Genomic DNA, 24,625 nt, shown 5'->3' with positions numbered 1-24,625 from the left:
GCTCACAGACTGTCTCACCAGACTGAAAAGAGCGGGACTGGGTCTGTCTCCTTGGGCCCCCGGTGCTGACAGCAGTGCTGGAGCGTGACAGGCACACGGACAGTTCCTCGGGAGGAGTCCCCAGGAAGCCCTGTAGCTCCCACCCGGCCAGGAACGAGCCGCCCGAGAGTCTGGTTGCTTTTACTCTTCGTGGAGTGCAACGTTTTAAAACGTTCCGAAGGCTAGTAATTGAAGCCTTACGTTTTTGCTCTTTTGAAGCACCTCTCGCTGTGATTACAAACCCCTCTCTGGGCTGGCTGTTTTAACCTGGTTGCTGCAGGTGCTTTCTAGTCAGATGTTCTACAGAATCACGGTTTATTGAGCACCTACTGTATACCGGGCTGTGTTGAGGTCCCTGGTTACATCAGCGGATTAAAAATCCTGGCTCTGGTGGAACTTTACATTTGTTTGGCCGTCTCCCCTGTTTATACTTCCTATGGAAAATGTCACTTTGTCACAGCTTTCCAAAGGCTGGGTGCTCAAGAAAATCCCTCTAACTGCATATTTGAGGATGGATGTCTAGCTGGCTGCAGCCTTTCACTACTTGGTGAAAGTGACTTTAGTAAAACTGTAGCTCAGTTACTGCATCTGCTACTCAGGTGGATTTTGATTTGATACCAAACCTTTGAATGGACTGACTTTATCCATAAAGCATAGACGTTGACCTCAAGAGGAGAGTGGAGTGCAGGTGGGGGGGAGAAAGGCGGACTTGGATGCCAAGGCCACATGTATTTATTTATTAAAAAAAATTTCTTTTAATGTTTTATTTTTGAGAGAGAGAGAGACAGAGTATGAGCCAGGGAAGAGCAGAGAGAGGGAGACCCAGAATCCGAAGCAGGCTCCAGGCTCCAGGCTCCGAGCCGTCCGCACAGAGCCCGACGCGGGGCTCGAACCCACGGACCGTGAGATCATGACCTGAGCCGAAGTCGGATGCTTAACTGACTGAGCCACCCAGGCGCCCCAACCGAGGTGGCATTTTAAAGACCGGGCTGATGGTTAGAGGAAGTGGTTTGCCACTTGTCCTTGTTTAGGAGACCCAGTAGCCTGTGGCCTCTTCCCTACTGGGTGGCAGCAGCCCGCTGCTCCCCCTTCGGGAATCTCCTCCTTCAGAGACTGTCTCCGGAAAGCACCGTTGAGGAGTGTGTCGTAGAGTGTAGACAGCGATCGGGTGGCCTGAGAGACTTGGGAGGTGGGGGTGGCTGGAGGGGACCTGGCGGGGATTGGCACGCTTGTTGGGCAGCAGGCCCGGCTGTCAGACGACAACGAGGAGCCACAGCCCTGCTCTCACGTGCAGCGCCTCTCAGGCTTTTCACCTAGAGAGGTGCCAGCCGACCGGCTCCAAAGCTCTACGACCAACCTTTTAAAATAGACCGTGGGTGGGGCCTGGGTAGTCTGTCGTTTAAAGCCCCAGGTAATGTCAGCAGGCGTTGAAGAACCAGTGAATGGAGGTGGGGGAAAACGAGACCGTTAGTGTAGCCCTTCATGGCTCGAGCACTGATGTGTTGCTGTCTGAGCTTACAGTTCCCCTGCCGGTACTGTCTCGTCTTTCCCATTTTTCTGAAGGCGGTAGTGGGGAGGGGTCACCTGGGAGGTGGGGAGTAAAGGGCTAGTCTTAGAGCCCTGGGCTGGGCTGTAGGTTATGGAAAGAAGAGGCGACCGGCCTCGGGAAGAGGAAGGTCGGCTGAGTGTGCAGTTTCTTCTCAGCCAGTATTCCAGGGTCACAGCCCCTGTTGGGTCCCCTCCCTCCTGGTGCCTCTTGACCTTCTTCTGGGAGTTTGCCTACAAGATGCAGGGCCTTTATGCTGTGCTAGGAGATAAAGAAAAAATAACATAGTAGGAGCGAGATCCAGCTGGTGGTCATGATCTCCATATTACTGTTAAAATTCTTTTTTAGCCAAAATGAAAACAGTGTCAGGAAAGGCTTGACGGAACAAGAGAGATTTGAGTGGGTGTGAGAAAGGGAAACATGGAAAACTGCTCATTGGCGCATCCGTGGCCCGGTCTCCTGTCTGGGGGCTGCCCAGGTGCCCCACTGTGTAGCCCCTTCCCGTCTCCAGCCACACGTGCAACCCCAGCTCTTCCTCCCACCTTCCCAGCCTTGTGCTTGCTTCCTTTCCCAAGTGGTTTTGGAAACGACCTGATGAGCCTTGCGGACTTGACGACTTTCGAGTGCTTTCTGTGTTTGAGGGACCGTGCTTAAGCGTCTTTCAAACTTGACGATAGCACCTCGAAGTTGGTATCGTGTGCAGATGGGGGAAATGGACCCCGGGGGAGTGATTTCCTTCAGAGACCACACCACTCTCAACTGGCCAGTTGGGATTTGAACTGCCTCCAGGCTACGCCATCCTGTTGATCGTTTTTATGGTTATCTATTATATGTATTTTTTTTTTTTTTAAGTTTCATTTCCTCTAAACGTGGAATACAGGACTCGATAGTTTCTCTACTAAGAGCTTTCTGGCTTAGTGAACAAGTAGAACCATCACTGTGGGTACGGAATCTTCCCGGTGCAGCAAGACTGCAGACAGGAGCTGTCCCTTGGAGACCCGCGTCCAGCTTCATGCTGACCGCGGAATACGCTTCTCCCTGTCCCGGACCTTTCAGCTCTGACTGGCTTTGTAGGTCATTCTTCTTACTCATGAAAAATCTGCTTAACAGAAAGCCAAGCTCGTTATAATAATAGCCTTTGATTTTGAAGGTGGTTCTAAAGAAGGCCCGGGCGTCATCAGGAGTCCTCCCTCAAATGTCACGTGAGAACCTTGACCTGTTGGGGCATTAACCCAGAAAGATAGTAGTTGGTCCAGGCTTGCCTTCCCACCTCAGCAAAGAGTGCCGAAGAAAGGGTTGTTCGTAACTTTCTGCGGGTAGTTATTTCTGAAGTATAGGATTAAGAGCCTGGAGGGTATGTGTAGGTTTTGTTTACTTTCCGGGTTAAGAATAAGAATAGGGAAAAGCTGTCATGACCGTGCATTAAATTTACTTGCAGTTGAAAAATTATACTCTGTTGTGAGCCACGTAAAGGGTTTTGGAAGTATTTTTATTAGAGTAAACTTGCTGAACTGTTGGGATAATAGCATTTGTCCATGTTGCTGTCTTCTGGCTTGCATAGAAAGTGACCCAAAATTCAGGCAGATGTTCCAGAAAACGTAAATATCTTATGGAAAGAGTTAGTGCCTAAATGTGCCTTCCCATGTCCAGCTCACCATGTGCCACAGGAAACCACAGTGATGACCTGCCCAGTGAGGGGGGCGTTTCAGTAGTGAGAAAACGCTACGGTGTTTTTTTGTTTTGTTTTTTTTTTAAGTAAAAAAAATTTTTCATTAATGTTTATTTTTGAGAGAGAGTGTGTGAGCAGGGGAGGGACAGAGAAAGAGGGAGTCCCAGAATTCGAAGCGGGCTCCAGGCTCTGAGCTGTCAGCACAAAGCCCGACACGGGGCTCGAACTCACGAACCGTGAGATCATGACGTGAGCTGAAGTCAGACGCTTAACCGACTGAGCCACCCAGGCGCCCCTCCGGTGGGTTTTAAAGTATGGATTTATGCCCTGAGTCAGAACACATTTACGCTAAGCACATTTCCGTACCCACGTTTAGATAGGCACCTGTGTCATAATCTGGAATTCTGCTTGGGTAACTACCGAGTCTTAGCATTAAATCTAAGTGTAAACTTTGAATAGGAATCGCTGGAAAAAAAAGACCTGGTGTTTGTTATACAGGTAAGTTAATAACAAAAGGGGATTTGGGCCTTAGGATATAGTTGGGGCAATTTTGTTTTTTAATTTAAAAATAAGAACTTCAGTTTAAGATCATTGTATTTGTTGTCGTATTTAATAATTTGCCCCCGGTACGCTATTTTAACATTCTTTGTCAGAATGAAGTTATTTGAGACTCACATGGGTTCGATTTTCCTCGCAGTAACATTCTGCTGTCACTTGCTTTTTATAATCACATCCAAACCTTGCCAACCCAGCTCGAGTTCAGGAACATTTTCATATGGCTTCTATTACCAAGCTATTATTGGACTTGTGAATTTAGGCACGTTCTCCTGGAGTGTTTCAGTTGGCCAGCCATTCAGAAAACATCTTCAATGGCTAGTCTGGGTCACGAGGGTGTCGGACTGCAGATCTGATGGACTCTGTCTGTGTGTGGGCCCCAAGAGGGCTCTGGGGTGTAGCCGGCCGCCGTGGGGCGCTGGGGGTGCTCCTTGGCCCAGCTTGCGTGCCGGGCCCTGTTCTGACTGTCCCGCGGCACTTGTCTGCTCTGAAGCTCCCCCACCACTTGAGGGAGATAGCATGTCTGTTTACAGAGAAATCGACCACATCTGAGGGACATGGTCACTGGGTTTATGTCCCACAGCTGTAGCTGTAAGGGGCGCCTACAAACAGGCCATTTGATTCCATGCCCTTAACTACAGTGACACCACCCGATTCACCTTCCCCACTTGGGTTTTGCACGGCTATCGTGTCTCCCAAATGACTGGTGCTGATGTCATCGCCCAGAGCGGGGGGTTGTTGCAGAGGCTGTGTAGCACAGTGGGAATAAACACAGGCCTTGAGCCCTAGTGATCTGGGTCTCAGTTCCCCTGGGACCCGCCGGTAACCGAGGCAGGGCAGGCTGCCGGCCGAGCCTCGGCCGCCTCACCTGCAGGTGGCTGTATCGAAGGTCAGGTGTGTGCTTAGGACGCAGTAGCTGCTGGCCATGGGGGTGGTGATGGTGAGTCCTCCCTGTGGTAGACCCCAGAAGGCCCTGCCCCACTAAGGAAGCCCGCGGCCTAGCAACCATCCTGGTGGAAGGGGTGGAACTTGAGTGATGGTGATCCCTGAGCGACTCTTGGAAGAAGCTCCTGAAGAAACTGCTCGTGCTTTTCAAGGCCTTGAAAGGAAAAGGATTACTTCATGGCAACTGACAAGCATCAGTTTATATTGGTTTCCCCAGAACAGACGAGATTAGAACTTGCATCAGAACGTTAGAAACAGTCTTGAAGTCTTCCAGGGCGGGCTCCTTCCCTCCATCGAGGCGCACCGAGGTGTCGGGGAGCCCTTGGCGCCCTGGCCTCCCTGGAGACCCTCACAGTAGCAGTGGGGGTCAGTGTAGGGCTCCGGTCCAGGGTGGCCGGCCGTGGCCACACAAGAATGGAATTCAAGGTTGAGAACTTTTCCAACGGCCTCTGGCCTTCCATGAGGGACAGTGTGGTGTAGGCCAGCCGTGGCCGGCTTTTGAGGTTTTGTTGTGATTTCGTTACAGGCAGTAGAACGTAGGTAAGCGTGTTGATTGGCTCCAGACCTGGAGCTGCTGAGCAGTTGTCCCTTCCTCCCAGAAGCCTTCCCTGACCATCCAGTTGGAAATAGTGCCCTTGGCCCTCTCCATCTTCTCACTCTGCCCTACTGGTCTTGGGGGCCACTTAACTCCTCTGTGCATTGCTACCGACTTGTGACCTTTTGTTTACTAAACGTCTGCCTTCCCAGAGTGAACATTCTACCTGGGAGGAAGGACCTTTGTGTTGTTCGTTGCTGCGTTTCCAGCATCTGCAACAGTGCCTGGTGTGTAGCAGCCGGTCAGTATAAATACTTACTGACTGAATAAGACGTTTGAAGCCTGGCTTTGTCACTTACCAGCCCTGTGACCTCGGACAAATTACTTAAGCTCTCTGAGCCCTGCTTTTCCCTTCTGCGAAATGGCAGTAATGATCTGACCGCAGAGGCTGGTTGCGCGGACGGCAGGTGAGCCTGTGAGGACCACAGATGCCACCTGCCGTAGCGAAGTGCTTCGAGAACGTTAGCCGCTGCGGCTGTTACCGAAAGGTGCCCTCTGGAATGTCCCTTGGGATCGGACGGAAGGTTGCGGCTGGCGCTCAAAGCCGACTTGCCACGTAGGTTTTATGGCGGCACAGGTTGCAGTAGCTGGAACGTTCCCTCGTCGTCCGCTTCCGCTGCCCGTACCCGGAGAGAAAGCGGTCAGGTGGCAAGGATGCTTTGCCGAGCGCCTGCCAGGCCGGAGCTCCTCCCTGTCTGCGTCAGGCACTCCCACCCGTCAGAAATAGAAGGAGCTATAAAACACGAAAACCACTTTTCAGATCAGGGCGAGGACGAAGATGAGTGTAATTTTGTCACCGCCTCTCCACATAACTTGATTTCTCTTGGTTTTGAATTTCGAGGCCCAAGTGGCAGTTTTTAAAAGCCAGGTGCAGAAGAAAACCTTGGTTAGCTTGGTTGTAAAATCATGAAAACCTAACCAAGGAACTCCAGCCCACTGAAATAATAGTGGAAGAATGATCCCTGATAATTTGAAGTGCTTGCTAGCCGCCGTCTTGGGGGTTTTCCATATGTTCTCCCGCGTAGTCGTCGCATCGAGCCTGTCAAGTAAATACTTCTGTGTTCTCCCATTTTACGAACGGGGAAGCGGGGCCCAGACTCCTGACGCGGTTTGCCCGACGCCACAGCCGTGGGGTTCCATCTGCCCATCACGAGTCGTGTTCTCCCTCCCACCCCTACCCGCAGATCTGGGGGTGAAAGCCCCTGACCTGCCCGCTTCTTCCTTCAGTGGTATGCTCTTTAAGAGGCAGGAAGGAGACGTGGCTTTAGTTTGTAGCTGCCTGTGTGTGGGTAGGAAGCAGCAGCTAATGCAGAGGAGCTCAAACCGGCGGGGAGGCGAGCACGAGTCCTGGCCCCTCGTGGTCCTAGTGCGTTCTGTGAGTGCCTGGGAGACAGGACCGAGTGGTTTCTGCTGTAGGCCTGGTGTGATGCCCCGTGCTCAGCCCCCATCTACACGGCTTTGTTAGGGAACGGGCAGATCCGGGTACTGACTCGTTCAGAGAGTCAAACCTTGCTGCTTCCTAGTGGCACCTTTTATCCCCTTGTCTTTCTATTTGCAAACCTTCCCAAGCCATGGCTGGCCAGTAGGTTTCCAGATGTGTGTGCGTGGGGAGGAAGGACCTGCTTGGGGTGCTGCACAGCCTTGCTTCGGAGGTGGGGTCGTGCTCAGGGAAGGAGGGCCAGGCTGAGTGCCTGGTGTCTGCCTCCCATGGCGGGAAGGGATGTCTGTGGTCTCACTGTCGGCTACTTGCCTGCTTTTAAGAGCTACGCTAGACCTAATTTCGCCTTTCCCTGAAGGCTCGAGGTGTAAGCATCGACTAATACTTGGTTGTGGAAAAGGGATGCCCTCCGATAATTCAGGTGTTCAGGATCCTGAAGGTTTTTTGAGAAGGATGTACTCCTCACTGTCTCTTTTTCATTATTTATAGATCTTGTCTGCCCTCCTCGTGTCCCCAGATAATGCTTCTGTTGATCGTCGATGGTTACAGAAGCTAGGTAGCGGTCCTGTTAATAGGATATGCAAACAAAGAAATGGTGGGCCCTGAGAGAACACCCAGGGACCTCCCTTGTGTGTCAGGTGTGCTAATATTAGAACGTGGGTTTTCTGGCATGATTTGCTTACTCATTAAAAGTGGTCGTGGCTCTTGGTTCTTTGCTGGTAAGTGACGCTGCTGGACAAACGACCTTGTAATAGGAGAGTGTTAGGTGTAACAAACACATAGAGACTGCTTTTTTTTTTTTTTTTGGTTTTGTTTTTCTTTCAAGCTCCTGAAAACATGTGAGTTAGAGAAATGGTTTGTGAAGAGAGTGACGTGAACGTCCGGGTGACGTGTGCACAGGCTTCCTCGGCAAAGGCAAAGGTGTGCTGCTAGGGGAAGCGCCTCCGTTCCGAAACAGGATAGTTTTCCTCTCTTTGCTGGACGCCTGTCCTTTATGTTTGAGTGGATACTCTGTTTAGTGCTAAGTGCTAGGAGGTGGTTGACTCTGGAAGGAAGTACGTGGAGTTCACCCATCTCCTTTCTTGGTGCACAGGCTGGTGAACCTGGCAGGGATTTTCCTCTCTGTTTTAGGATCTTGCTCCAGAAGCTTTTCAGAATTTCACATAATAACCAGTACATAGCTGTCTTATACTCCTACCTTTATCATTTATATTGAGGCTCTTTTGATCGACTTTTGCCAGCCGGTTTCGTGAAAACCTACGTTAACTGCTTTGGTGCAGGAACCAACCACTTCGACTCATCTCAGTAAATCGCTGCCCAGATACTGTAGTTGAAGTATGTGCTGTTTTAAGTGACTTCATCGCCATGATTAGTATGACTGTGTGCCTTAAAAACTATTTATAAAAATTACGGACGCAGCCCATTAGGGCCAGCTGACAGCAGGTGTTTTATTAAGGCGATGCCCTGAATTGAGTTGGACAGCTGCTCGGGTGAGGGGTGGGGGTATTTTGCCCGGCCGGGCGTGTTGGTAACTTCAGCTCGAGGAGCTGCGTTCCCGCAAGGTGTTTCCAGGTGCGCGAAGGGGCCCTAGTTAGGGTTGTCCCCCACCCCGGCATGTTCACTTAGCGGACCACCTGCTTCAAAACCTAACCCAGGAGGCTTATTTAAAATTCGAGACCTACTAAACCATAATCTCCGGGGTGGGTCTTTGAACTCTTTTTGTTTTCATCGGCTTCTCAAATGCGTCTTTACCCAGAACTAAAGGAGTTCTCCTTTGGGTCTTAAAAAGGACAAGTGACCGTGGTATCGCCCCCATCTCGTTAACTTAATTTGCTTCCAGTTTTCATTTGAAATTCTCTTCTTTTGGTTTTTAGCAGTATCTTCGAGGTGGTAGTTTTCGGTTTTCAGAACGCATCAGTTAACGTTTTTCCTCGATCCTGATGAGTACCCCGTGACGGATGAGCAGGGGGGCGCTACAGTTAGGGACACTTCTAAGCGTCAGCCATGGTGAAAGTAAGGGTTTTCTGCCTTGTCCGTTGTTGCTCTTAGCGTGTCTTTCTGAGGGCGACAGGCGGCCTTTAGCTATTAACTAGTATAGTCTGGGTGCTGCGTCCCCCGCCAGTGTGGTCACCAGTCCCCAGCACCCATGCAGCACCTAGCATGTGTAGGTGTCCGCTCAGTGTTTGTGGAATAAAAAGGAAAAAAAAAAGTCTCTAGGAATAATAGAGTCTGAGCTACCATTCGCTTATCTGGCCCGAATTTAGGACTCTTTGGCCTAAAGTGTGAATTTGGGGGCAATTAATTGTTGGCAACAGAATAGAGAATGTCCATTGGATAAGTAAATGACCAATTAAGATCGCGTTGAAAGAGGGGTGTCTGGGTGGCTCAGTCAGTTAAGCCTCTGACTTCGGCTTAGGTCGTGGTCTTGGAGTTCGCAGGTTCAAGTCTCGCGTCGGGCTCTGTGCTGACAGCTCAGAGCCTGGAGCCCGCTTCGGATTCTGTGTCTTCCTCTCTGCCCGTCCCCTATCCGTGCTCTGTGTCTCCCTCTCTGTCTTAAAAATAAACATTAAATTTTTTTTTTTTTAATCGGGTTGAAAGAAAAGGATTGGTTATTTGGTGATAGTTAATTACACCCAGCATTAAAGGGTTACCACCTCAGGGCACAGTCCTCAGGGTTACAGATGTCTAAGGAAAGCCAGTCAGTAAACGATAGAGGCCAGAAGGGAATTGCAGCTGCTGGCTCATTCATTCAGCCACGCTGGTGGCATTGTTTCTGCTCCGATCTACGCCAGTGCGCACAGGCTGCCTGTGACTGTGATCTAACATCCTTGATGCCCGGGTAGAACTATCTAAAAATTCCTTTATGGTTTTAAACCCTCTCCCCCGATTTTTGGCTCTGAAAATAGGGTCACCCTCCCTGTGTCACCAGCTTTAATTCTGCCTCCTGACACCGGACATCTCCTCAAGGGTCCCTCGCTTGTAGAACCTCCAAAATACACGGCAGTGGAAGATTTTCTCGTGTGTTTTCACTTTTGTTCGAAGCCTTCCCTCTTCGAGCGTAAACGCTGATTGATTTCACGATGTCCCACGCACCTGACGGGGCCGTGCTGAACAAGGGTGTTCCCCCAACTGGGCCTATGCCACAGCATCACTCACCTTGGCCTTTCCCCCACACACTCGCTTTTGAGGTGCCGGGGGATATGATCCCACTGATGAGGCCGAAGGGGAAGCACAGGGCTCCCCCGTGTGCACGGCAGTCTTCAAGGCCGGCATGGTCACTGCCGCCTAAGGAATAGTGTGAGGTCCTCTTGCAGAGTGCCAGGCCTGCCGGGCACAGCGCTACCTGGAATCTTTCAGAACTTCTGTTACAGTTCCAACCGTGGATAGAGTGAAAGACAGTGGAGGCTTAGTCAGTGTTTCCGTTTAGTCAGCCCTCCCTGTTAACGGATGCCCCGCGTTCCCAGTGATGGATCGCATCCTGACACCCTCACGGGGAGAGCCCGTGCATGTCCGTTCCCAGCGGTCAGGTTAATGCTGCCAGAAGTCCGTTGTATTCGTTCCCAGACCTGTTTGTTTATGCTACGTGTATCTGTGACTGTACTCGTATGACTCAATTAAATGGTACCCAAACCAACAAAATGGGAATGTAAGAGCTGTTTATGAAAAACAAGTTGAATGCTTCTAAAGGCTCAGAGTAGTTTGCTTAAAAACTGTCACTCAGTTATCATTCATTCAGTGGGTGAAAAACCGTGAAAAATTTGCATGAAGGCAAAGGACGATTTCACACTCAGGTTGCTTTTATAAGTCACTTAAGTTCTTTGCCCCACTTTATTTACTTCTTTACTATTTTAAAATACTTATTTGGAGAGAGTGAGCCTGGGGGAGGGGCAGACAGAGAGGGAGAGAGTGAATCCCAAGCAGGCTCCATGTTGTCAGCGCAGAGCCCAAAGGGGGGGCTCGAACTCCCCGAACCGTGAGATCATGACCTGGGCCAAAACCAAGATTTGGACACGTAACCCACTGAGCCACCCAGGTGCCCCTGCCTGCCCCACTTGAAATAGTAACCGGAACTCACAGGTGATTGCGGGTGTGATTTAGTTGGGAAGGACAGTGCAGGTCTCAGGCCTTTGTGTGTTTGTTCCTTTACCCATCTGCTCAGGAGCAGGTGTAGGGCCAGCGCCTGGGGGTGTGTGCTGGTCAGTGTTGGGGGTTGTAGTGGTGAAAGAAACACGGTCTGGTGGGGAGACAAGAGTGTGAACAAGCAAGGAGCTACACAGAATGTCAGGCGGTGAATGCTGGGGAGGGAAGGAAAACAGAGAAAGCGGGGTAGGGAGATCTGAAGCCAGAATCGGGGGCTACCACTGAAAATGTGAGGGCCAGAGAAAGTCTGGCTGAAAAGGGAACATTGAAGCAAAGAGTCGGAAGTGAGGAAGCAAGCGTGGGGACCTGGGGAGGAAAAGCACTTGGCAGAAGGATAGCAAGTGCGAAGGTCCTGCGGCAGAAGCATCCTTGGAATGCTCAGGGAACACTGGGGAGGCCGGGCTGTTTGTCTGGAGGGGAACAAGGCGGAGGGGAGAGGAATGGGAGATGAGGTCGGGGAGGTAGCCCGGGGCCATTGCAGGCACCGTAAAGACTTTTCTTGTACTCTTGAGTGGGAGCCATTGGGGGGCTTCGAGGGCAGGGGTAATATGGGATGCGTTGCCTTTTAAAAGAGTCTCCTTTGTTCATCTGGTGAGGATGAACTGGAAGGAGCCAAGAGTAGAAATACAGACTGGAAATCCAGTGTGGTAACCCAGCTCGGGAGTGATGGTGGATGGACGGGAGGGTAGCAGGGGAGGTATGACTAGCAGGGGCATTCTGGGTATATTTTGAAGGGGGAGCCATGAGATTTGCTGAGGATTGGATGGGGATTGGAGGAGAGAAGTTCAGGGTGACAGCAGGCTTTTTTCACCTATGCTTCCAGCACCCAGGTGCATTTTTATTTATTTTTTGCCCTTAAGTGAGGAGGTGGAAGACTGTTATTGGAGCCAGTATGTGGGATGCACGTGTGTGGGGCGTTCAGTTTTGGGCAGGTGAAGTTTGAGATGCTCTCAGACCGGCAAGGGGGAGCTGTGGAAGGGGTAGTCGAGTATCCCATTTGAAGTTCAGAGGGAGGGGCCCGGCTGGAAATGTGAATTCTGGGGTCCTCAGAGTGCACACGATACTCAAAACCACTGGTGATCGCAAATCCCCGAGAGAGCAAGCGTAGGTAAAGAGGAGACGCCCAAGAACTGAGTCTGGGGGTGCTCCGGGGTTGAAGGCTTGGGGAGATCGGGAAGGGCCTGGAGGTGTTCTGGGCCAAGGGTGTGCAGGGGACCCGTGTGGCTTCTGATGGCGGCAGCGGTGGTAGGTTCGGAGGTGGCTTCGTGTGCTACTGACCAGACCGTCTCCGGGCTTGCGCGGCAAGTGGAGACGCCCCCTGACTTATCCGGGGAGGCATCTCCATCACAGCCATCCCCAAGTTTCCTGCTATTTCCCCAGGGCTGTTTCTGTCTGGAAACCATCTGCAGCAAGGCGAGTGCCACCCCGTCAGAGATGCAGGCACTGGCCTCGGCTGCTCACATTCTGTCAAATCTGCTGCCTTTGAAAAGCAAAAGTCCGTTGTTCACAGTTCAGAAAAGCCCCCAGGGTAGAGACACTGGGTGAGTTCCTGCCCTGGTCTTCTTCAGATTTGCAGACTGCCCCAGTTCCCTCGTGTAAAACTTGCTTTGAGACCCAGGTATAAGAGGACAGGAGAGATTCGGGGGTGAGAACTTGTGGTAACAGTTCTCCCCCCTTCCCCAAGCGGTGGCCTTCAGGGACAGAAACCCCTCTTCTGGAAGTGCCGTCTCTTCGTCCAGGGGGTAAAGGAAGTTCTACAACCGGTGCTTGCTTTGTCTTCCCTCCCTCCCTACCCCATAAAATAAAACAAGATGCAACATGGTAAAGAGAAGCAAATCCCCAAATACCCAAGTCTCAGGTTGTCAACAGGAACTGTGTGCATGTGCACACACACACACACACACACGCACACACACATGCACACACACACACACACACACACACACACACACAGTGTTTCTGTGGTCTGTTCCCTTATTCTGAGCGCTCAGGCAGCCTCTGTTTTTTACACTCTGTAATTATGTATTCCTATGTTATGCAAATAACGACCTTCCCCTTCTGGGACACATGCCCCATGGGGACAGACAGGAGGTCTGTTTGGTTTACTGCTGTGTCCCCTGGGCCTAGCACAGGGCCGTGTGTGTGTGTGTGTGTGTGTGTGTGTGTGTGTGTGTGTGTATGTGTATAATAGGTGCTTGATTGAGCAATACTGATACACTTTAGTAAGTCTCAAGGCCCTCTCCCCACGAAGGCCCAGACCTGACTGCCACCGATTACACTAAATTAAATTTAGGACATACTTCTTCATATGGCTGATTTTAGGAAATTTCTGTTCAAAGAGGCTAAATTAAATTTGTGTGTGTGTGTGTGTGTGTGCATGCACACGCCTGCCCTTTAGCAGGCCCTCCCGGAGGTTTCACATGGATCAAAGCCATCCTCTTGCAGACTTCTCATTGTGTCTTCAGAGGGCACGTCTGCTTGGCTCTGCACTGTGTCCCACGGTACCTGGCACAGAGCAGGCACTCAGTAGCTAGTTAACCAGATCGACAGAGGAAGTAAGTTTGGAGTCCATGATGGCATACGTCCTCCTCTTGGGAGTTTATACCTTCTGTGAGCACATCAAAGGCCCAGTAATTCTGCACGGACACACCTGTATGGCTTCGTGAGCCCATGCTCTGGAGGTGAATGGCTTGGGCTTTGATCCCAGCTCTGCCTCTTGCCGGGGACGCGTTCTTGGGCAAGCTGCCGAACCTCTCTGTGCCTTGGGCCCTCGTGTATAAAACGGAGCAGTACCCATCTCATAAAGGGCTCGTGAAGATTCAGTTTGTGACTGCCCGTCAAACATTGGGCACAGCCCTCGACGCATAGCAAGCGCGGAAACGTTGGCCGCCATGACGCAGGTGGTAATGACACGTGTGGCATCTGGGGCAACTTGTTCTACTGAACCTTGGTTGGGGAAATGCCGGTTACACGGAAGAAACATTAGGAAGGTTTTCATTCCCTGTCTGCCGCTACCTGGCTGTGAGTCCCCGGGCCTCCCCGGTGTTGCCGGGCCGGGCGTCTGTCCCCGACAGGGAGGGAGCCTGTGTGAATGCGTGGTTCACACATCAGATGAAGCACACAGTCCTGGGAAGCCCAGCAGCCCGGAGTGGAGTCGGCTGGCCTGGGTCCCAAGTCTTCCAGCACCTGCGGGCATCCTCTGCTTGCCCGTCTGTAAAACAGGATGAACTGGCCCAGCCCTCCTCACTCCAGCCTGTTTGAGTCAGCCAGAATGCAGGGTGAGGGCTTTCGGGAATGGCGGGACAGTGCGGGGAGACGGGGCGGGTACGTGAGCAGACTCTGCCACCCAGACCCCTGCACTCTCTGAGGATGAGGCCTCCAGGCCCCGGGTCCACGGCGCCCTTGCCCCGTGGGCTGCGTCATCGCTGGTGACCTGTGCCCCGTTCCGGCACAGGACACCCATGCCTTTCCTGTGGCACAACCCAGGCCTCCCAAAATGAGCTGGTTGAGACACCTTGGTAGCCCAGGAACCCCCTGGGCTCCCACAAGCTTCCCCCCCTAAGGTAGCTACCTCTTGTCTAGTGTCCTGGGATGGGCACCAGACAGCAAGACCTAGAAACCCCATTTACCAGGGCAGATCCACACACGGCTAATTAAGACTCTTGGCCCCCATGACTCCAAACCATGCAAGGGGTTTGTCCCTGGAGTCGACTTAGTCTCTTTTTCTTTGGCCTGTGTCAACTGTAAAAGACAGAATGGCCGTAATAACGAAGTCTTCGCCTTTTCACAGAGTTTTGCCGTTTAAAAGAGCTTTTCCATCCGGCCCTCCGGGGAGGCTTATCAACCCATTTCTGTCTCGAGATGGGAATCTGCTTTGTGTGTGTTCATCCGTCTTGTTCACGCTTCCTTTCGGCCTCCCTCCTGGTCTTAGCTGTTTCCTGTTGAGGAAAGCAGCCTGTTTCTGCTCAGTGAGAGGGGACAAGGGACGGCGTGTGGGGCGTGCTGGATGGAGCTGGGTGGCGGCCAGAGCAAAGTGCGGTGACAGGTGTCTGCATGAGGAGCCACTCCCCCATCTGTCCTGCTGGGGCCCAGAGGGCTCGGCTGGGGCGGTTGGCTGTGCTCTGCAGAGTCGGGTTCAAAGAATTGTCATAAAAGTGGGGGACCTGGTCCCACGGTTTGGGTGGGGCCTTGGCAGTGAGAGAAGCCTTCCGGGAAGTTGGCTTTCTGGGTGGATTGGGTTTTCAAGCCATGTGGAGGTTGAACTGCATCAGGATCTGGGCTCCCTCCGGGTTTGCCGTTTGCTGGTTCAGGGAACACCGTCCAGGCACCTCTCGTGCCGGGCTTGGTGGCAGACGGGTGGGTGAGACCTGAGCACAGATGGAGCTCTCTGGGGCTGGAGTTCAGTCTCGCCCCAGGGGCACCCGCCTCCCACAGTCCTCGTTCCGAGGCCGTTGTGGCTTCTGCCCTTCTTTGCCATTCGTGTCCCCTCGCTGCTGCTGCAGAACAACTTGCTGTGTGATCTTGCGTGAGTGACCTCCTCGCTTGGCTCAGTTTCCTCACAGAGAGTGAAGGGCTGCTTGGCATGGCCGCTGGGGTCCCCTGCCCCTCTCCTAGTCTTGCCAGGGCAGGAGACGCCACCACGGCAGGGATCTCCCCGCTGGCAGCTCCCTTTGGCTCAGGTCACCGCGGGCCGGGCCAGCCTTCCTGTCGACTGGCTTGCGTTATGAGCTGTCACATGCTGGGTATTCGGAGTTCAAGCCAAACAGGTTTGGGGAAATCATGGCCTCTGAAGACCTCAGGTCCTGGCGTGAGAGCCCCACGAAGCAGGGGCACAGTTGGTCTTTTGGATGCATGGTGGCCAAATCAGCAGCCGGCACGGGCACGTGGCCTCCTTCAGAGCTGGTGGGAGGGAAGGAGGAAGTGCCCGCAGGCCGACTTCAGCTCCGGGGTCAGATCTGTGTGAATCCTGGCTCCCTCCCTCCCTCCTTCCTTCCCCCTTTCCCATCTATTGCCACCTCTCTGTGTGACCCTGACCAAGTAACTTAACTTCTCTGTGCCGTCTTCTCAGCCAGAGAAAGGGCACGATAACCCTTCTCACGTGGTTACAGGGAATAGTGAGTGAAAACACCATCTAAGCACAGAGGGGGCTGGGCTGGCGTTGCCCACCCCTGAGTGTTAGCTGCGGGCCTCCCTACCAGCACCCCCACATTCACCTGAAGGCCAGTGGTTTCACACCTTTGCCCCTGTCCCCCCAGGGCCACCTCCATGGTCCTCTCTCAGGCTCTGGTGCCAGGCCCTCCTTAGGCACAGCCACCTAGTGGCCTGCACTCGACTCCCTGCTGAAGATGTCCACTAGCCCCATGCTCCCCGGGCTTCAGATCCCCATACTTCCCCAGGGAGCTTATTAAAATGCAGGTTCTGACCCAGGAGGTCGCTGGGGAGGGGGCAGGGTGGGGGGCACTGAGCAGCTGCATTTCTAACAGGCCCGCAGGGACTGCTGACCACACTTGGAGGAGACAGATCACCAGTGGCTCTCAGAGCTGGCTTCTAAAATTGTCAGTGCCTGGGATGCAAATCAGCTGAATTAAAATCTGCAGGGCTGAAGCTCCAGCCGCAGGATTGTTTCCATCTCTCCAGGTGATTCCAGTGAGCATTGGAGTTTGGAATTCCCCACGCGCCCCCCCCCCCCCCCCCCCCGCCCCCGTCCCTGGCTCCTGATGCCAGAGTTCCTCTGAACTGACACAGTTCAACCCAAAGCCCAACTTCTGTCCTCATGGGTGGCTGTCCCGTTTGGCTTCTTGGAATATTGAAAAGAGCTCTTTGGTCCCCATTGGTACAAGAACTGTGTCAGGGAGGGGCACCCAGGCTTTGGGGTCAGACGGTCCTGGATTCGGAGTTTGGTTGCACCCTGGTTGGCTAAGAGAATGTGGTTTGGACGTTCACCTCTCTGAACCTGTCTCTTCCCCTGTAACACACAGATCGTCCTGTCCCTGCCCCAAGGGCTGCTGGGAATATTCGAGGAGCTCCCATAAAGCACCCAGAGTAGCTCCCGGCACTTAGTAGGTGCTCAATAAGTGATATTATTGCATAGTTTTTCTTGCTTGACATACTCATTTTATAGGTGGGATGGCACAGGTTCAGTAGAGGCATTTTCCAGAGGCCACTTAGCAAGTCAACAGTGGATCAGGGCTGAAACTCAGGTTCCCACATCCCAGTGCCGTGTCCCTGTTCCTACCTCTGACTCCTGGCCTGGAGCCTCGTTCGGGTGGGAGGACCTCCCCAGAATGGAAGGGAAGGTGGAGTCAAAAGGTGCCACCATTCCTGGAAATGGCCGGTGGCTGGCTCCAGGAAGCAGGCGGTGGCATCCACAGCCCCGACCAGGGGGCTGCACCCAGCCTCCAGGGAATTTCAGCATCGTCTCCGGTTGTCTTACTGGCGCACCGGCTCCCACGCACTTTGCCTCCCCTTTACCTCTGGCAAGAGTGCAGAACGTGAGACTGACTTCAAGTGAGCTGCACTCCCGAGAACTTCTGGAGAGTTGCGTAAGACTCCTGTGTGGCCTAACCAGCTGTGGGGACTGCGTTCCAGGACATCCCTCCTGACTGGTGCGGGAGGAAGGGGGTCTCTGCTCGGACCCGTTGGCCCCCCCTTGACTGAGCTCTCCTTGAAGGAGCTCTCTGGACCCTCTTCTTGTGAACTCACTCGGGGTTTTTCTCTACTGCGCCCAGGAGGCTGCTGTTACCACGGTTACCAGCAGGCTCTAGGCCACTGAACGTGTCCATGGCTCTCCGTCTTGGCCTCCTCGACCTTTGGCGACAGTAGATATTTAATGCTCCCCTTTCCTTGACATGCTTGCCCTTCTTGCCACCGCTCTCTCCGGGCTTCCCCAGGTCACCACTTGCCCCTCCCCGCCCCCATCCCGTCCTGGGTCCCTGCACTTCTCTCTGTGGCCCCTTTCCCTTTCGTGAGCCATCTGGACCCCCCCCCCCCCCCCCAGATGCTGACCAATCCCGGAGTCCTGAGTTCGTTTCAGCCGCCCACGTGACCTCTCCTTTGGGTCGAGTACACACTTTAAATGGAATCCCGTGCAAACTGATCTCTCTCTGAAGCGTCTCCTGCCATCTTCCCATCTTGGCTAAAGGCAGACCATCCTGCCCCGGGGTCTGTCCAGACTCCAGTGTCTTCCTGGCCCCCGCCCCAGCCCTGACATCCGGTTCGTCAGCAAATCCTGTCGGCACCACTTCCAAACCATCCCTGGAGTCGGCCGCTTCTCACTGCCACCCCGGGGTCCAGGCTGCCATCCACTCCCACCTGGATGACGGCAGTCGCTTCCTAACTGGTCCCCCTCCCCCTCCCCCCTTCCATTCTTGTCATCCCACAGTCTGTGCCCAACACAGTGGCCATGCCGGGTCATGTCCGTCTGCTGCCCAGAAGGACAACCTGGCTCCCACCTCACTCAGGGGTCACGAGACCCTCCCTTCTGCCCCCGCTTCTCTGACATTCCAGGCAAGTCCCACCTCAGGCCCTTTGCACGTACCGTTCGCACCACCCAGCCCAGGTTAGGCCCGGGTGTCCAAGCAGATCCGTCTCCCACGGCCTTCGGGTTTGACGCACATGGTTCTGTGAGGTGTTCCCTTCCGCCTTCCGGCCCTGCCTGCCCCCGCCGTGCACTGCTGAGCTCTCTCCTCGACGTCACTTCTCTCCGTGGGGATCACTACGGTGTGGCCTGCCACCTGTTCGTTTATTCCCTTTCTGACTGAGGAGGTGGCCGGGGAAGGTGGAGGTGTGATCCCCGTGCTCCCTGCTCCATCTGCCTCGTTCACACGTGCTGAGCCGCAGTGACCGCTCATCCCCGGGGTCGGGGTTAGTAGCTCCAACTAATTGAATAGGCTCTGAGGAGGTGGTGCGGGGTGCTCGCCCCCCAAATGGCAGGGAATGGGGGCCGTCCTTGGCCCGGCCACCCTCCCTCACCTGCGGGCTCCGAGTTTACAGTGCACGTCCCCAGTCTGACCAGTGATCTTCTTGGACAACGGCGTCTTTTGCTGTTCATGAGCTTGGGGTTTCTCTGCAAATTGCCTCCGTATGTCCTTAAACTATTTGTTCGGTGATTGGATCGCCTTTGCCCTTTTTTTTTTTTTTTTTTTTTTTAAGTTGTTTTGTTGTCACTTGACTCCCTCTCTGGTCCCTGCACCCTCTGTTCTTGGAAGGCCCCAGAGAGGCTCAGGTGTGGCTGCTGAGTCCCCTCCCCGGGGCTCCAGGAAGGCTGTGTGAGGGGACGGCGCGCCTTTGCCGTGACCCATGAGCTTGTGGAGACGGCCCAGGCAAACAAACCAACCCTGGTAGGTCCTAAGGGTCCTTGAACTGGAACCTTCCACTCTTGGAATCCTCTCCCAGCCGGGGCCTTCATTCCTGTTTCTTCAGTTTTGTTTCTTGCGTGTAGACCCACGTGTCCAGCTGTCCTCTTTACCAGAAATCAGTGGGGGCTGAATGAGAACGGGGTGGCCTGGGGGCCAGGGGGCCCGAGTCTTGGCCTTGCGCTGGCATCAGACCCCCTCCGAACCTGGGTGTTTTTCCCGTCTCGGCCGCACTAAGTCGCATGCGGACTGGGTGACATAAAGAACTGTCTGTCTTACTTCCCAGAGCTTCCTTGGCCAAGCACCTGGCCGGTGGTGGACCCCCTCCTGTGTGCCAGGCGAAGGTCCAGGTGCCGGGGATGCGTCAGTGATGAGAAGGCCCCTGCGGAGCCAGCGAACAACCCAGTAGACTCTGAGTGTGTTGATGGTGCTGAACACGATAAAGGAAAAGGGCCTGGAGGCCATTGGGAGGCCGTGTTGTAGCTTCAGACGGAGTGCTGAGGGGAGGCTCTCAGAGGGAGGCCTTGAGCAAGATCGTGAGGGAGGGGCGAGCCCCATGAGGACCTGGGGGGCCTTCCTCAGCCTCGGGTAGGATCACTGGGGAGCTCACAAGTACCGACGCCCCTGCCACCCCCAGAGACGCTGACGCCACAGGCCTGGTGCGCAGACCTGGCCTCCCCGTGAGTAGCCGGGGCTGAGGGCCACTAGGAGGAGGGCTGTGTGCAGACAGACGGAAGGACAGACGTGTTGAAGCAAGCCCAGCACGGCCCGGGGAACAGGAGCCCAAGGGGGCCGGGAGGCGATGCGCCCCCCCCCCCCCGTGTGTCGAGGAACGAGAACGGGGTCACTGTGCTGGGAGCCTGGGACTGACAGTTGCCGCAGGGGCGTGTCATGATCCAGGGTGCCTTTTGGGAAGGGGCAGCTTGCTGTTCTGTAGAAAGATGGCAGGGGAGGCTGCGTAGGAGCCAGGAGGCCAGTGAGGAAGGGGAGGGACTTGGCTGGTGGAGGGAGGGCCTGGCCCGCCTCCTGCTCTGATCCGCCACGTCAGTCATCACAGTCATCACGGCACCAGGTGCCTCCCCCGTGTCCTGAATTCTTAGAAGGCCAGTGACCTCACATCCTGGTCCCAGGGCTCTTCCTAGCCCTGCTCTGCCTCCAGGCCAGCAGGGATGGTGTCCTGAGGTTCGGAGGCTGGGAGGCAGGGAGGTGGACACGAGGATCGCGACTGATGGCCATGCCGCCCCCTCCTCGGGCCGTGTCCCTTGGCAGGCGCCCACGTCCCCGCTGACTGCCACAGTGCAGACACCGTGCCGGTGGATGCTGGAGAGTGCCAGCATGTCCCGCGCTAAGAGCTTCCTCTGAATTTAATGGATGAAATGGCTAGCTTTGCACGTGGGGAAACCAGAGCCCAGAGAGGCCCCTGACTTGCCGAGGTCACACAGCTAGAGAGTGGGAACCTCAAGTCAGGAGGTCTTTGTGTGTTAACCGCTACCTTGCTGGGAGCTGGAGAGATACGTGGTTCCTGAGATGCTGTTTCTCAGCACCTGACATCTCAGCTCTGGGCAGCCCCCGGGCTCTCAAGAGTTCTCTGACCACCGGAAGGGTTTTGTGACCAGGTGTCCTGCTGGATATCACTGCCCTAGTCTTAATAGGACACATCCAGGTGGTGACTTGGTGTCTCCCCAGAAATTGTGGTCCATGGAACTGAAAGGGCTGGGCTCTGCTGCCCCAGGAAAGTCTCCGAATGTGTCTGAGCCTCAGTGTCCTCATCTGTGAAATGGGTATAAAAAGCACTTGTTCTCCCTACATCTTGAGCTGCCGGGAGGGTCCAGAGATAATAGCAGAGAAAGGAAGTACTTGGGAATTACAGGGGATGTGTGTGTGCTGGCTGGCGTTGCCCTCTGCTGGGCCTGGCTGTGTGCTGAGAGGTGGCAAGAGGGGCCTCCCTTCAGGCGCTTTGGCCCCCACCCCCCAATGTAAGCTCTCCAACCACATGGATGCTGAGGGAGGGGTTGGGGAGAAAGCTCGCCCCCTAGCGGACAAGGCTGTGGTTGCCGCAGCTGCAGGAGCCTGAGGGTGGAACAGGTGTGCCAGGGAGCCGAGAAATGCCGGCCAACTGGAGAGGGCTGGGAGGCCAGGGCAGTTATCTTTGACGGATCTGGTGTCTGAGTGTTTAGTAGATGGGTAATGATGGTGACAGAGGGAGACGTAGACGTTGATGATGCAGGGTCTGCTCCCCTCCATTGGAGACATTTCTGCAGAGAGGGGACAGTGTAGGGGGATCCGCGGTGTCCCAGGACAGGGGCGTGCAGGTGGGCCAGGTTTCCAGCCAGCTGACTGTCTCTCCCACAGTCGGGTTGGCTGCCCGAGGGGCTGTGCTCACATTGGGGTACCAGCCAGCCTCCAGGCCACCCCATGGGCCTTGTGACCCTGGGGCTTTGGTGGTCCATCTGGGGCACAGGCTTGCCGCTGAGCATTGGGTCTTAGTTTTCTGCCTTGAATCTTGCTCAGATAGTAGAATAAGCTGACCACGGGCCTTGATCGCACAGCTTGGGGAGGAATTCACCCCGGAGGCAGCCCTGCGTCTTGACTTGGGGGCCAGATTCTCATTTGTCTGTCTATACGTTTGTTTGTTTACGCGTTCGCTTACTTCGTTTATCATAATAGGTGTTTCTTGGTGGCTGCAACTTTGACGCGGTTAGCGTTTGGATTGTTGTGGAACGTTTAGCAGTATCCCCGACCCCAGCCGCCAGCCACCGGTAGCCACATCCCTTCCCTGAGATGTGACGACCAGAAATGTCTCTGGACACTGCCAAATGCTTGCCCTTGTTGAGAACCAGCGATCTAAACCCTGATGTTTCAGCTTCGAGACTGGCCCCATTCCCATCTCTCGCTCCCTCAGACAGCTGGCTCCGGGCCAACCCCCGGTGCAGGTGATGTGCCTGGAGTGTTCACCCTTCCTGCTTTCCCGCTCCCCTCACCTTCCACCTCTCCTGTCCGGAGGGCCTGCTCACTTCCATTCTTCCGCCTGGGGACAGAACTGGGACCTGAGACAAGTTACTTAACCTCTCTGCGCCTGTTTCCTTCTCTGTAAATTAGGGCTAATATAGTAAATGCGCCTTGATAGGTTGTATGTAGAGGGAGATAGTTGATGGACGTAAATACTTAGCACACTTCCGGCGTATGTGTGGTTCGTAGTCAACACATACTTATTTTTGTTGTGCTGAGTGGGTTGTGCTACGATATATCCGCAAGCGAGACAGAAGCCCTGACCTTGGGATTTCACGGGCCAGGAGGGAGGCAGATCCGTTATGTTGCAATTGTGACTCAGTGGAACAAATGCTGTGGTGGGGAAGCCCCAGGGGGCAGCGGGAGCCTGCAGAAGAGATGCCTCACCCAGGGGTTAAAGAAGGAAGGCTTTCCGGAGGAAGCGGTATCCCAGCCAGGACCTGAAAGATGAGTCTGGGTTTGCCGGGTGAAGGGAGGGGAGGAATCGTGGTCTACGTTACCTACTTTTAAGAAAAGTTTTAAAGGCTTCCCTGGGAAAGAATAATCGAATTTAGTGGGCTGTGGTAGCAGATAGGGCCGGACCCGTGTCCCACGATCCGGGCTCAGAGATTTCCTGGAATGAACGTGCTTGGCGCAGCGAGGCTGGAATAGGTGCCAAGTGCAGCGTTAGCGGCCTGGAGAGGACCCGCTGCAGGTGCTAGAGGCACCTTGGTACCAGGAGCCTCCAGATGCTTCCGAGGGGAGGACGTGCCTGGGAAGGCAGATGGGGAAACAGTGCAGCCGCTCTGTGCACAGCAGGGCTACGCCCCCAGCTCGCCCGTCCCTCTGCGGTGGGGGAGGGGTCCCCAGGACACCCCTGCCGAGTGCCGTGTCTCGGCACCCAGCTGGCAGATGCTTCCGCCATCACTTTCAAGGGGACGGAAGGTGGTGGGCGGACCGCGGTGGAGCTCCCGCGGGTTGTTGAAGCTCACCTGCCGTAGGCCTCGGGGTGGTGTCTGGGGCACCGGGGTGGACCCCTGGTGATGGTGTGTGTCGCTCTCTCCCCAACAGCTACAGTCTTCGCCTGGCGTCCCGGTGTCCTCCTCCAGCCGCCCCATACATCACCAGGCAGTGTAGGAATGTCAAGGCGGCGGCTGCAGCCCAGTTCCAGGGACCCCTCTTCAAAGAGTAGACACCTCGCCTGCTCCCTGACAGGTACGAGGAGGGTGGAGCAGCTTCTGGCACTGCGTGGGCGGCTCTGGGGCCCGGGAGGGCTGGGGCTTGGGTCTTTGGGCTGGGCTGGGAAGCAGGGAAGAGGGTGGGCCTGGTGTGGGCCTGGTGGAGCCCGGGGCCTTCCTGCAGGTAGGTGCGGACCCTGGACCCCGCCCCCAGCTCTGCCACTTACTGGCGGTGGGACCTCAGCAAGGTACTCAGCTTCTCTGAGCCTCAGTTTCCACATCTATAAAGTGGGGGTGACCTACTTCATAGGTTGTGAGAATTACAAGGGTCACATGTATGCAAAACATGTAGATCAGCGCCTGACGCATAGAAAGCATCAGGTAAGTATTAGCTCTTGTTACTGATTGAATAAGAACAGCAACAATAACCAGCATTAATCGAGACCTCCAGAGGCTTTAAGCCCAGAAAAGATCGTGTAGTCTTTTTTCGCACAACGTATTTGAAAGTGAAAGTACTACTTTTCTGTAAGATACAGAGGTTAAATTTATGTTGAACCAGAAGTCTCTTTCTAGACTGTCTGATGGTAAAACCTGAATTCATTTATAGGAGCCGGACTTTCCATCTTTTGAGGGGAGGGCTGGGCTTTGCCAGTGACTTCGGGTAGGTTTGGGCTTCTTTGTTGGTGACACGGCACATCTTCCTTCCTTGTGTCCCTGAGACCAGCCTCTAAAGAAACGATTGGAGGACTGCATGCACCTGTGCAGTGGGGCACCGGTTAAAGATACCCCGAGGTGCAACTCCAGGTTTGCTAAAAAGCATCCTTGGTGTGCAGGGCCTGGGAATCTGTGTTAGCAGGTGGCCCTGTGATTCTGGGATGCACTCAAGTTTGCGGATGCCTTCTTAATGCAGCCAGGGTTGTTCAGAATGAGAACATCACTGTTTAAGGCAAGAATGGGCTGAATTCTGAAACTCTGGCGTCTTCTGTGTTCTACTTTCCTCCCTTCCACCTGCCCTGATGCCCACAGAGTGCACTCACTGCTTCCTTCCTGAAGCTGCTGGAGTCTCTGGGCTTGGCTTTATTTCTCTGGGGCTTGGGGAGGGGAACGGAAACAGAATCCACTTTCCCCAGAGAGTCTGTTGTCTTGAGCCAGAACTGAGCCCGCGTCTCCAGCACAGG

At 54.3% G+C, this 24,625-nt stretch overlaps 1 protein-coding gene across 8 annotated transcripts in view; it reads left to right on the top strand.

The window, feature by feature from the left end:
* PRDM2 (PR/SET domain 2) overlaps positions 1 to 24,625 on the top strand; it is a 141,978-nt gene that overhangs the window by 93,890 nt on the left and 23,463 nt on the right. For 7 of the 8 annotated variants that reach the window (XR_007154451.1, XM_047869015.1, XM_047869019.1 and 4 more), the window contains one exon: positions 23,341 to 23,484. Coding sequence is in view for 7 of the 8 variants with exons in the window: in XM_047869021.1 (XP_047724977.1) it covers positions 23,341 to 23,484 (144 nt within the window). In the remaining variant the exon portion in view is untranslated. Of the gene's footprint in view, positions 1 to 19,567; positions 19,994 to 23,340; positions 23,485 to 24,625 lie in introns of those variants that run through there. The other variant, XM_047869018.1, reaches the window with a different exon arrangement.

Source organism: Prionailurus viverrinus, chromosome C1, assembly GCF_022837055.1.
Source record: "Prionailurus viverrinus isolate Anna chromosome C1, UM_Priviv_1.0, whole genome shotgun sequence".
NCBI classification, from domain to species: domain Eukaryota; kingdom Metazoa; phylum Chordata; class Mammalia; order Carnivora; family Felidae; genus Prionailurus; species Prionailurus viverrinus.
Note: the sequence above shows the minus strand (reverse complement) of the source record. Positions and strands in the feature narration are given on the sequence as shown.